We start from the raw sequence: 12,119 nt of genomic DNA, 5'->3' as shown, positions 1-12,119 counted from the left end.
GCACCCCCAACTCTGCCCAGCGCTGGGCACTGTGTGTCCCTTAGACAAACAGAGCAGCAAGGAAAGACACTTAGGAAACTTCCAAATTAGAAGTCAACTTGAATGTCGAGGCTGAGCTGACCTTGTGGGATGCAGCCAACTCCCCCGGGGACACTGGGGATTCTTCTATTCTGCGTCTCCCACTGTGAGTCGCAGCTAAGGAAGGGGCCCTCAGTGGTGTGATTTAGACGCATCCAAATCTGCCCAGATGGGGGATGGGTGCGGACAGGATCCAAATTCTCCACAAGAGCGCTGCCGATTCCGGAGCCCAAATGGCTATTCTTAGCGTCTGGGGATCCGAAATTAACCCAAAAGAAAGTGCCAGTTCCCTCTGCGATTTGAGAGCATTCCTGAATATCAAGTCCCGACCACAAGAGTCCCACAGCCAGCAATGACACAGCAGAGACGGAAGAGAAGCAGCTGCTTGTGCGACTCCAAGCCAGGTGTGCTCGGAGGGGAGGGGGACTGTGTCCTCTCGCAGGGAGAGAGGAGTTCCCATGGCACCCTCCCACGGGGACAGGCAGGTCCCTGCAGATGGAGAACATGTTGGAGACAAAGGACTACGGCGCTACACCGTCTGTTCTGTCTTGGTGCCCACAGCAGTACGGGAGCCCCGACGTGCCATGCTGAGCATGCTGGGCCTTGGGGACAGCTGCCTTCCAAGACGGTGCTGATCCACGAGCGGGTCCTACAGAAGAGCTGACATCACATCATGACCACAGCAGGATGTGGCCTCTGTACCTCAGTGACTGAGCACCTGGGCTCCATCCTGAGCTATTCTGGGGCACATTCCGGAACGTCTCACCCCATGGCCACTCCCAGTTCTCACTGGGATGCCCAATCTTGATTCCCACTCGGTCCCAGGTCCCTCTGTGACTCCAGGAGCTCTGTCAGAGGTCAGGAGGGTAGGCTCCAGAGGAAGCTGTGGTGCCTCAGGATGGAGCACTCCTGACTCCTTAGGATGGAATCCTTATTCTCTTCTCATGGTGCTCCCCATACAAGCAGCAGCCACCCCAAGGCCTTTGCACTCTCTGTCCCTGTGACGCCTTTTAGCCTTTGCCCTTTGAGGGACCCTGGGTTTTATTCTCCAAATGACCTCATGGTCCTATGGTAGTGCTGGAGATCCAGCCACTACAACCACATTCTAGAGTATCTGGAAAGAAAGGGGAACGTAATAGAGACATTCCCAACGATCTTCCTGTTTTAAAGAGCTTTCAAAACCCTCGCTGATTCTTTCCACACATGTCAAGGGCTGTGTCTACCAGGGAGACTCGTCTTGACCCGGGGCCTGGGTTTCTAGTGGTGTAGACTCTACTGATATGCCTCTTCCCCGACAATGCCTCCTGGCCAGGGTTCCACTCACCATGAGGATGCGCCTGTAGCTGTCACGGTCAATGCCCCAGAGCTTGAGGTCCGTTTTGGCCTTCACGGTGGCTGCTCTAGGGGTGCCATAGATGAGGGCCAGCTCTCCAAAGCTTCCCCCTTCACTGATGTTGGTAACCCATTCCCCGTTGACATATACCTTCAGAAAAAAAGAAGAGAAAGGTTCGTGAGACATGTGGGTCACAAAGGCTGCTTCCTCTATGAAGAATCCACAGCCCACCCCAGTGGGAAAGACAGCTGCCTTGCAAGGCTTCTTGGACCACTTCTTACACACTCCTGCTCTGGAGGTAACCATGGACTAACCATGTTCCAAGGGGCTCTCATCCCACCTCACCCTATCCTACTCAAAGCCACAACTGGGCAGCATGCAGCACCAAAGAACAGGTCAGGACCAGAAGGCATAACACAGTGTGTCCCAGCTTCCTCCTGGGTGGCTTGCCCATCCAGGGATCACCTCTCAGCCTTTCTGAGCCCCAGTTTTCCCGACTGCACCCCAATGAGTTGTTCTACCATTACACATAGATAGATCTAGATGAACGTCCTGCCTCTTGCCTTTCCCATTTACAAACTGCCTGTCCTGGCAACTCAGTGATCCCTCTACCTGAGTATCCCTCTAACCCCCTTGTCCCACCCCTGTGGGCACACACTGACTGTCCCCTTCTCCTCTGGACCTTTGCCACCAAGGCAAGCACCCAAGTCTTTTGGCCAGTGGCCTAGCTGAGCCCCCTGGCCAGGCACCACTACCAAGCTGCACCGAGAAGAAGCCAGGACAAGATTCCCTTTCAGGCCGCGTGGGCGACGCACCCTGTACACTGTGCGCACTATGCCCGGACCTTGCGCGGCCCACACCCACCCAGGACACAGAATGGGCAGATTGTTCATTCCCAGGGCGATTATGCAGCTCGGTTACTATAAATTGACACAATGCACGCTTTATCCCTCAGCGTCTCAATGAGCGTACAGAACCGTTCCCACTGCTAAAACGGGTGTGTACCCGAAGAATGGATTGTGATGAATCATGGAAGCGATTCTTATTGAAATCAATGTCTCATTATGCGGTAATAACTGAGGCACAGAGATTTCAGTCTGAAAGAAAACGCCTCGCAGGTGATGGTTGTAACTCCACGATGAAGTGAGCAAGGCATGGAGAGGGGCTGGCTAGCCACAAAGATGGGGGGTGGGGAGGACAGTGACTCCCAAAGACAGCACTCTACCAGATGGGGTGTGCTGCTCCTCCCACCTGGCCTGGTGGGTTCCCTCAACCCCAAAGAGAGCTGGGGTTCTAGGAGAGGAAGAGGTGAGTACAGCATACCCTTAAAAACCCTCAGAGGGTGTCATACACCTATCACCACAGGCTGAGGCAGGAGGATGACAGGCTCCAGACCAGTCTCGGTAGATAGAGTAAGGTCCTATCTCAAAAAACAAAAACAAAACAAAACAAAACAAAAAACTAAAGCCAAAAAGATCCACAAAGAATCTGGAAACAATGCCACCCAATGCTGTAGGGAGTATAGAGGGGTAAGAGGGGGAGGGTAGCGATCTGGTACTTCAGACTTGAGTTTACATACATCAGAGCATACCCCCAGGACCTTACTTCACTTCACAGGCCAGGAAGGGTAGGGCACAGCCTCCCCTCCGGCCTCAGAGTTGGCACTGCCACCCTGTCTATGCTTCTGCAGGAACCTATGCATGGAGAGTAAACCTGCAGGTGAGAAACCCCAGGAATCCGAACATGTAGCTCAGTGAGGATGCACATCCCTCCCAGGACCTCCTCAGTGTCACCCTCAATCTGTCACTTAGTTCCTTTAGCCTCAGAGTGCTCATCCAGCCTAGATGGGCTTGGGCTGGCATAACCACAGGATGCTGCCAGGATCATTGTTTTCGTTGCTTTTTGTGGTACTAGGGGTTGAACCCTTGCACCCCAGCCCCTCACTGGGGGGTTCTAGGAAAATGCTCTACCACTGAACCACACCCCCAGCTCCTCACTGGGAGATTCTAGGCAGGTGCTCTACCACTGAGCCACACCACCAGTCCCTCACTAGGAGATTCTAGGCAAATGCTCTACCACTGAGCTATACCACCAGCCCCTCATTGGGAGATTCTTGGCAGGTGCTCTACCACTGAGCCACACTCCCAGCCCCTCACTGGGGGATTCTAGGCAGGTGTTCTACCACTGAGTCACACCCCAGCTCCTTATTGGGGAACTCTAAGCAGGTGTTCTACCACTGAGCCACACCCCAGCCCCTCACTGGGGGATTCTAGGCAGGTGCTCTACCACTGAGCCATGTCCCCAACTTCTCTATGAAGTATTCTAGACAAAGACCTACTACTGAGCCATATTCTCAACCCCTCCCCTTTGTGAGATAGACTTTCCCTCTGTAGTCCATGCTGTCCCCTAACTAGGGGGCTAGTTAAGCGCCGGTTGCAGCCTCCAGAGACCTGGGATTACAGACAAGCACTACCACCCAGGCATCAGAGACATTCTTCAGTTGAATGTGACGACTTGTTCTGACAAAGATCTGAGGTTGCATCTGCTGTGTCCCAGGCTCACCTGTTGGCTCAGCAGAAGCATCTGTTACTGAAAGCATACCCCTAGAGGCTGCTCTGACCCCGCCACCCTATGTCCCCATGTGTCATAAGTACAAATGCTCTTGGGGTTGGGAGAGGTGTGTGGGACACTCGAGTCCCTGCTGCTGAGTTGCCAGTGGGCTAGTCTCTCTCCTTACAGCATGGGGATCGAGGAAGCCCCCACCGACTACCCCAAGTGGAAGAAAGGACATAAAGCTACCTTCCCCCAGAGCCTCTGGGAACACAGCATCCCAGCTGAGCAATTCCCTCACATCACTCCCCTAAGGAAGAGTGCGTGTGGCTGCCCCTGGACATGACCAAGGGAGCAGGGACCCTCTGCAGGGACTACCCTCCCTCACCCCAGAGCCTCAAGCCCAGGGGATCCCCCCACAGTGTCAGAGGAAACCATTGTGTCCTCCAGGGCCACCCGGAGGACAAAGGGCCATCCTTCTGTGCACACTGGTCTCTGTCACAGCTCCTCCACCCAGCTGGTACGCAAAGGGGCTACTCTTGTTTGGTTCCATTTTTTGTTTTTTCTTCCTTTAAGAGAAAAATGGTGGGAGGCCCCACTGGGCTACATTATGCCACCCTGGGAGCCAAGGGTCCTCCAGCTGAGCTCAGCCTCGGCCGGGGCCGGCCATTCTGCCCTGCTTGCCTTCCTCCTTCCTGCCTGTCCCTGTTGAACCTCTGCTCAGTGAGTGGCCCTCTGACCCAGGCGCCTTCTCACCTCTAGGGACTCTGCAATAGATAACAGATTCCCATCCGCAGTGGATCTTCCAATCAGCGGAGACACAGGCCACGGGCAAATGCCACAGAGATACAAGCCTCGTGTGGTGGCCCATGTGTGGTGATCTTGCCCTTGAGAAACTGAGTCTGGGGGATTGGGAACATAAGGCTAGCCCCAGGCTACAGAGCCTCTCTCTGTCTAAACAAGAAAAAGACAAGGCCGCGGAGATGGTTCCGCTGATGAAGTGTTTGCCTTGCAAGCAAGAATATGTGAAATCAGGACCCAGAGCCCGTGCTCGGGGCACAGTGGCCTGGGTCTGTAACCCCAGCACTGGGGGTGGGGGATGGAGGAAGTGGGGGGAGGGAGAGGGGTTGGGTAGAGACAGGCAAATCTCTGGGGCACATTGGCCAGCCAGCCTACATAAATCAGGGAGTTCCAGGCTAGTGAGAGACTCTATTTAACAAAGCAAGGTGGACTGACAGGACGGCTCAACAGGTAAGCACTTGCCTCGCAAGCCTGAGGACCCGAGTTCAATCCCTGGAACTCATGTAAAGGGGAAAGGAGAGGACTGACTCCACAACGTTGTCCTTTGACCTCCAGATATGTGTGGTGTCAAAAGCACCACCCTCCACATCTCTCTCTCTCTCTCTCTCTCTCTCTCTCTCTCTCTCTCTCTCTCTCTCTCTCACACACACACACACACACACACACACTATAATAAATTAAATTTAATTTACCTAACAAAGTGGATGGTACTTGAGGAATGACACCGGAGGCTCACCCCTCGCTCCCACACACATGTGTACACACACGGACACATACACTACAGCACATGTGCATGGACATACACATTAGAAAAAAAGAAAAGAGAAGAAAAAGAGAAACCATAAAAGACTGAATTCAGACCCCTGGGGTGGCCTGGACTCCGCATGCTTTTAGGGGACTCCATGCCAAGGTTTGTTCAGACTGTAGTGTGCCCAGAGGTGGCTGTGTAGTAAAGTCTTGGCAGAGACCCCAAAGATCACTGGATTTCTGGAGCAACAGGACCACAGGACCAGTGAACATTGCCCTCTTGGCACAGACAGACCAAGGTTGCCAGGAGCCCAGGGGTGCCCAGATTGGGGCAGGATCAGCTCTGCCTCCATTCCCAAGCACTTCAAAAAGTGAGCAAGATAGCAGTGGTGAAGTGAGGATGAGTATGGTCACAAGAGCTGGGGGGCACAGGGTTGTCATTCCCGGCCTATACCCCCAGACCACTGCCGGGTAGTCACTGGGCCAGTGAGGGTCCCTCTCCTCCTTGTAGCCAATTCATCCTGGGTGTGGCCCTCTCTTGCTCCTCCTCATGTCCACATGCAGATCCTGGACCCTCTAAGACATGTCAGGTCAAGACCCCCCAATCTGGAGTTAGCCGATGACTTCCCCACCCCAGTGTGAGCCCCAAAGTGGAAGCCCATGAGATCTGCACGAGCCCAACAGTCCAGGGGACTTGCCAGCACCCAGCCTCTGTCACCCGCCCCCACTAGAACAGCAGCGGCATTTGGGTGCCTCAGGATCTAACACGCTCAACTCCCCTGGCACACTCACCGTCAGGCTACACTCAACACCCTGTGACCTGAAGCTGGGCCACCGAGGACCTCAGAGATGATGTGCTGTGGGGGTAAAACATGCTTGGGAGGTGCCAAGACCTTCAGGAAAATGGTACCGCCAGCTCTTCAGGCAACAAATGAGTAACTGAAACATAACAGCGCGTTGGAAAGCAGGTCTCCGGGAGACATTCACACATCCGTGTTCGCTGCAGCATAGCTTACAAGAGCCCATGAGGATGCACATGAAGAAAATGTGGCACATGCCCGCGGTGGAATGCTATTCAACCTTCAACAGAATTCTCTGACACGTGGCATAGTGGGAACGGATGGCAGACCTTGAGAATGTTTTGCTCGGCTACAAGCAGCCACAGGATAGATGCTGTATGAAGTCACTATGAGGCGCCCAGAAGAGTCAGGTTATTTTTAGATTTGTTTTTTTATTTTATGTGTATGGGTGCTTGGCCTGCATGTAAGTCTGTGCAGGCAGAAGAAGGGGTGTGATACCCCAGAACTGAAGTTACAGACAGTTGTGAGCTGCCATGTGCATGCTAGGAATCAAATCCAGGTCCTCTGGGGGATTATTCAGTGCTCTTTAACCACTGAGCCATCTCTCCAACCCCAGGAGTCAGATTTCCAGGGGTAGGAAGTAGGGAGAGTCAGGGGTTGGGGTGGGGCTGTGGAGTGACTGATTAAAGGGGTCAGATGAGAATCAGTGAGGCACCTCAGACAGGTCGGTGGGTAACAGCTAACTGTGGAGATGTGAGGACCTGAATTCAGTTGCCAGAAGCCATGTTTTCAAAAAGTCAGGTGTGATGGTGTGTGCCTGTAAGTCCAGCGCTGGGGAGGTGGAGGCAGGTGGATACCTGAGGTTTTGTGGGCCAGCCAGTCTGATCGAATTACATGCCCCTGGCCAATGAGAGACCCTCTCTCAAAAAAAAAAAAAAAAAAAAAAAAAACCGAGGTGGACAGTGACTGATAAAGACACCTGAGGTTAAGCACTGACCTCCACAGGCATGTGTGCTCCTCCACCCCTCCCCCACACTCACAGAGGAAGGAGTTGTGCAGATGGATGATGGTAACAGCTGCGCTGATGATACCATAGTTAATCTCATGCTCCGAGCACTCTAACAGTTTAAACATACGTGCTCACCCAGAAACTCTGGCAAACTGAATGGCCCTCAGCCCAACTGCTGGACCAGACAGTGATGCCCAGGGATGCTTGGCTCCTGAATGCACACCATGCTGCCAGGGAGGGAGATAGCTTCAAGGTGAGAAGAACTTCTTCTCCTGGAACAGGAGGAATCTTACCTACCTAAAAGCCACAGGGACAGCATGAACCTCAGAAAGGATGGGGGGACCCCCAAAATGAGAAGTCTAAAGACAAGCAGGGAAGACTCTGGGCCCCATTCCCAGTCTTGTATGCCTACAGTTGAGTGTCCTTTTCAGCAGAAAGGCTGTGTTCCATGAATAAAATAAATTGGAAAATATTTTCTACTCGAAAAATGGATCACAGTTCTTGGCAAATGTACACACACTGCCTGGCATTTACCAAGTCTCTGTGGAAAGGTATGGTTTTGACCAAGACTGAACTTTAGGCCTCTTGTCCCCTAGTCCTCTAGGGCACTGCTAGTGGGATGGCGGTGTCCATCCCAGAGGGGTGCTCCAGGAACCCTAGCACCCTGGCCTGTTTGGAGGGAGGGGTGCGGATCCTGCCTGGAGGGGTAGAGCTGGTGACTTCCCTCTCATGTCCCCACCCAGGTAAAGGCTGAATAGTTGCTGACCTGGTGGCATCCTCACAGACCTGCCCAGCCTGAGGGAGGGGTTTCAGAACACAGCACCGAGGCCACAGAAGCTTATTGAGAGTAATCGCTGTGATTATAGTAACGTATGCCCCATAACTCAGCTGGGACTGACATGCCGGCTTCTCACTCCCAATCCCTTACTGGGTACCCTTTGATTCCTTAAACATGGCCTTCCTTGATGGCCCCTGTGTGGTTACCCTGCATCTCCCACATCACAGTCCAGTTTCCTCCGTGCCCAGCCCTGTGGGCGCTCCCTGCCGCCTACCCCTGTTCCCACTGGAAAGTCTGAGAGACTGATGGAGGTGTTGGGGACTTTTGCACAGCACTGTGGGGAGGCAAGGCCGGATGCACCCACTCATAGGGACAGCCTTTGCACCACCCGAAGCCTCTACATCCTAAACTCAAGGCTTTAGCCAGGAAGCGCCATCCACCCACGATGCCCAGACATCCTGATTTGGCCAGCCAGGGTCCAGCAAGAACCTCTAAGCCGCCTTTGAACCTGACCCTCCCGGCTGGGGAGGGAGGTGGGGCAGATCTGCCGAGACAATATATTTGAAGAACTGCAGTTTTGTGAAGGTGAGCTCACTTTTTCCTTCACAAAATTGCCTCCACATGTCCCCAGGCTGGCAGGAGTCCAGCTAGAGCTCTGACCATCATTAGAAGGCAGTGGGGCCAACCAGAGGCCAGGAAACCTCAAGTCAGGCTCCCTCCCTGGCCCCTTATTGTCTCATTTTGCCTGGAAGGTGGCTAACCCTCAGAGAGGGCTGGAAGGGTCTTTTCAGATAAGCTGTGGCTTCAGGGACCCTCAGTTCTGCCTTAAAAGGGTGGAGTGGGGGATTATGGGATCTTGCCAGTCCTATGCACCTCACACTCCACATTCAAGGGAGTCAGCATCATCAGTTAATGTGACTTTCCCATTTTGCAGGATTCTGAGGACATTGGGATAGAGACTGGCTTCTGAAAGTAGATGGAACGGCATAGACTAAAATACTGAGCACGCTACGGCCACCCAAGGACAGTGAGTCCCTGTTCCTTAGCCAGACCTGGGGGTCTTCCACAGTGCATGGCTCAGGAGCCTCCAGGGAAAACCGTAGGCTCAGGGAGCCAAGGACACAAGATGGCCACCCGCCCTCTGATACACTGGGGAGGGAGGTGGCTGCTGCACAGGGCACAGAGTGGGTATGGGGGGCTTCCTTGGGGTTGAAAGGGCCGCTAGAGGAACAGGCTGGGGGTGGGGCCTGCGGAGCACACAATGAATGTGCTCATGGGAAGAGGTCAGGAGGGCCGCTCCATGGGGCAATCCCTGTGTAACCCTCCATGTTCACTTCTTTGGGACGAAGCCAATCACAGCTGAGGTAGCCCAGGGTGGAGAGGACCAGAGCAGAGCCTCCTTGCACAGTCCACACAAGGTTCTGACCCACCCACAGCCTTCCTGTAGATGCATGTGGGTGGGAGGTCCTGGGACACCATGAAATAACCTGAGGGCAGCTAGCACTTTTCCTACATTCACTTATTTTGGAAAACCAAAGAATGCATGATCCAGAATCCCCTGGGATCACCCAGCCTTGTCTGTGAGATAGACCTGAAAGACTCTAGATGACTTTGTTGAACATGAAGGCGTGCACGTTTGGGCTGGGGATATGGCTCAGTTGTAGGCAGAGCACTTGCTTAGCATGTTTGAAGCCCTGGGTTCTATCCCTGGCACCACACACACCAGATGTGGCCACACAGGTCGGTAAACCCAGCACTCAGGAGGTAGAGGCAGGAGGATTAGAAATTCAAGGACATTCTCCAACACCTAAAGAGTCTGAGTTCACGTCATCATAGAGCCTTTCTCCAGAAACTGATGGAAGCAGATGCAGAGATCCACAGCCAAACACCAGGCCCAGCTCCAGGGGTCCAGTGGAAGAGAGGGAAGAGGGATTCTATGAGCAAGGGGCATCAAGATCATCATGGGGAAACTTACAGAGACAACCAAACCAAACTAGTGGGAACTCATAAAATTTAGATCAATAGCTGTGGAGCCTCCACGGGACTGGACTAGGCCCTCTGCACAGTGAGACTGTTGTGTAGCTTAATCTGCTTAAGGAGCTCCCTGGCAGTAAAATCAGGATCCATCCCTGGTGCAGGAGCTGGCTTTTTGGAGCCCACTGCCTGTGGTGGGACACCTCACACAGCCCTGAGGCAGGGGGAGGGGCTTGGACCTGCCTCTACTGAATGTACCTCCCCATGGAAGGCCTTTTCTTCTTGTAGGAGGGAATGGGGGGTAGTTTGGGGGGGGGGGAGTCTGGAGGGACAGGAGGAAGGAAGAGGGGATCTGTGATTGGCATGTAAAATGAATAAAAAAAAATTCTTAATAAAAAACAAAAAAAAGAGTTTGAGTTCAGGCTGGAATACGTGAGACCCAGAAGAAAAAAAGATGGAGGAGGAAGAAGAAGGGAGAAGAGGAGAAAAGAGGAGAAGGAGGAGGAGGAAGAAGGGGGCAGTAGCACATTTGGGGGTTGGAGGATGGATGGGCCCAGATCAGAACCCACATGGGCTCCCAGGCTGCTGGGGGAGGGTCTGGCCGTCTGTTCACTAAGGTCAGTATTTATTAACGTGCCATGCCGGTGCAAACAGAGGGGCTGGGCCTGGAGGGTACTGAAGGATGAGTAAGAGTTTACAAGGCAGAGCAAAAATAAGCAGCAGAGAACCCGGGAATGCCAAGGCCCAGAGGTGTGAGACACTGTTTACTAATTTCCTGATGACTGTTATCTACAACCACCCCCCAGGGCAGGCTCGTGTTGACTATTTCCAGGGTACTATGGGAGCTGGCAAGCCCCCCACCCCCAGAGAAAGAGCTAGCAAACACTTGAGAAGGAAGAAGAGGCAGTGAGTGATGGTTTGAGGGGCCGGAAGTGGACAGTAACCTGAAGGCAGGGCTTGGGGAGGAGCGATGGGTACAAACTAGAGGACAGGCCAGAACCCCTGGGTTCCACCCCCGCCACAGCACTCAGGAAATGGATGCAGGACTGACTGTTCAGGATCATCCTTGGCTCATGTAAGTTTAGGCCAGCCTGTGCTACATGAAATCCCCATCTTTAAAACCAAACCAAAACAACAATAAACTAAAAATTAGAAATGAGTCAACTCTCAGCATCGCAACCCATCAATGCCGCTTCCAACAGAGAGCTGGAGAGACTGGTCCTTGGGACCCACTTCCACAAACTGCTAGGGACCAAGCCCTCCTCTCCTCCCTACCCAACCTGACCTGGTTAGGGCAAGAACCCAGCTGTTTTCTGGACTCGGTTTTTCACAGATGTTTTGTTTGTTTGTTTGTTTGAACCTGAAGCACAGCAGAAGGAGGTGACCATGGTCACAGCAGAGCCTGGCGTCAGAACCGTTTTTCAATCCTCCACCTCACATTTCCCTCTGAGTGCTGAGTGTGAGTAGTGCTACTCCTCCCAACCCAGGGATCACTAGCTCCAACTCAGTTTCCTTGTTTGGGGAGACAGGACGCCCTCCGTCCCCTGAGACCCAGACCCAGGGGTTGAGCTGTCAGATTCACTAGGTCAACTCTGCCTGTGCCCCTCTCTGGACGCCAGGGTGAGTCACTTCCTATGTGGTGGCTCCGGAAGCAGGTGGGCCAATGCGGTTCCCAGAAGTGCATTGTGGGACAAAGTCAGGCTGCTGGGGAAATCAGAAAAGGCTTTTCCCAGAAATAGCCCGGCTGGACAGAGGGTTAGGAACAGAGGCCAGGCCCAAAATAGCTTGTCTAACCCCAGGGCACCAGGCAGGGTGTGGCCTGGATACCTCTGAGGCAATGGAGGACAAGGCAAGTCCCCTTGGACAGGTGGGCACAAACTATGGCTAACTTGAACGATGTGGGTATGCTGAGTCCCGGCCTGGCAATAAGCCTGGGGCTGGCCTAAGAACTGACCAGCAACTTTAAAGATCCTGAAATGTCCTGGGGAGACTCTGTCCATGTCCTCTGGTCCACCTGGAGGCAGACCTTCAAGAAAGGGGGTCATAGAA

At 53.4% G+C, this 12,119-nt stretch overlaps 1 protein-coding gene across 1 annotated transcript in view; it reads right to left on the bottom strand.

The window, feature by feature from the left end:
- The window catches only part of Prkar1b (protein kinase cAMP-dependent type I regulatory subunit beta), a 116,617-nt gene that overhangs the window by 33,272 nt on the left and 71,226 nt on the right, over positions 1-12,119 (bottom strand). The window contains exon 7 of the mRNA XM_052754292.1: positions 1,403-1,561. Within this exon, the coding sequence (XP_052610252.1) occupies positions 1,403-1,561 (159 nt within the window). The remainder of the gene's footprint in view (positions 1-1,402; positions 1,562-12,119) is intronic.

Source organism: Peromyscus californicus, unplaced genomic scaffold, assembly GCF_007827085.1.
Source record: "Peromyscus californicus insignis strain IS unplaced genomic scaffold, ASM782708v3 Scaffold_2__1_contigs__length_46816999, whole genome shotgun sequence".
Taxonomy (NCBI): Eukaryota; Metazoa; Chordata; class Mammalia; order Rodentia; family Cricetidae; genus Peromyscus; species Peromyscus californicus.
Note: the sequence above shows the minus strand (reverse complement) of the source record. Positions and strands in the feature narration are given on the sequence as shown.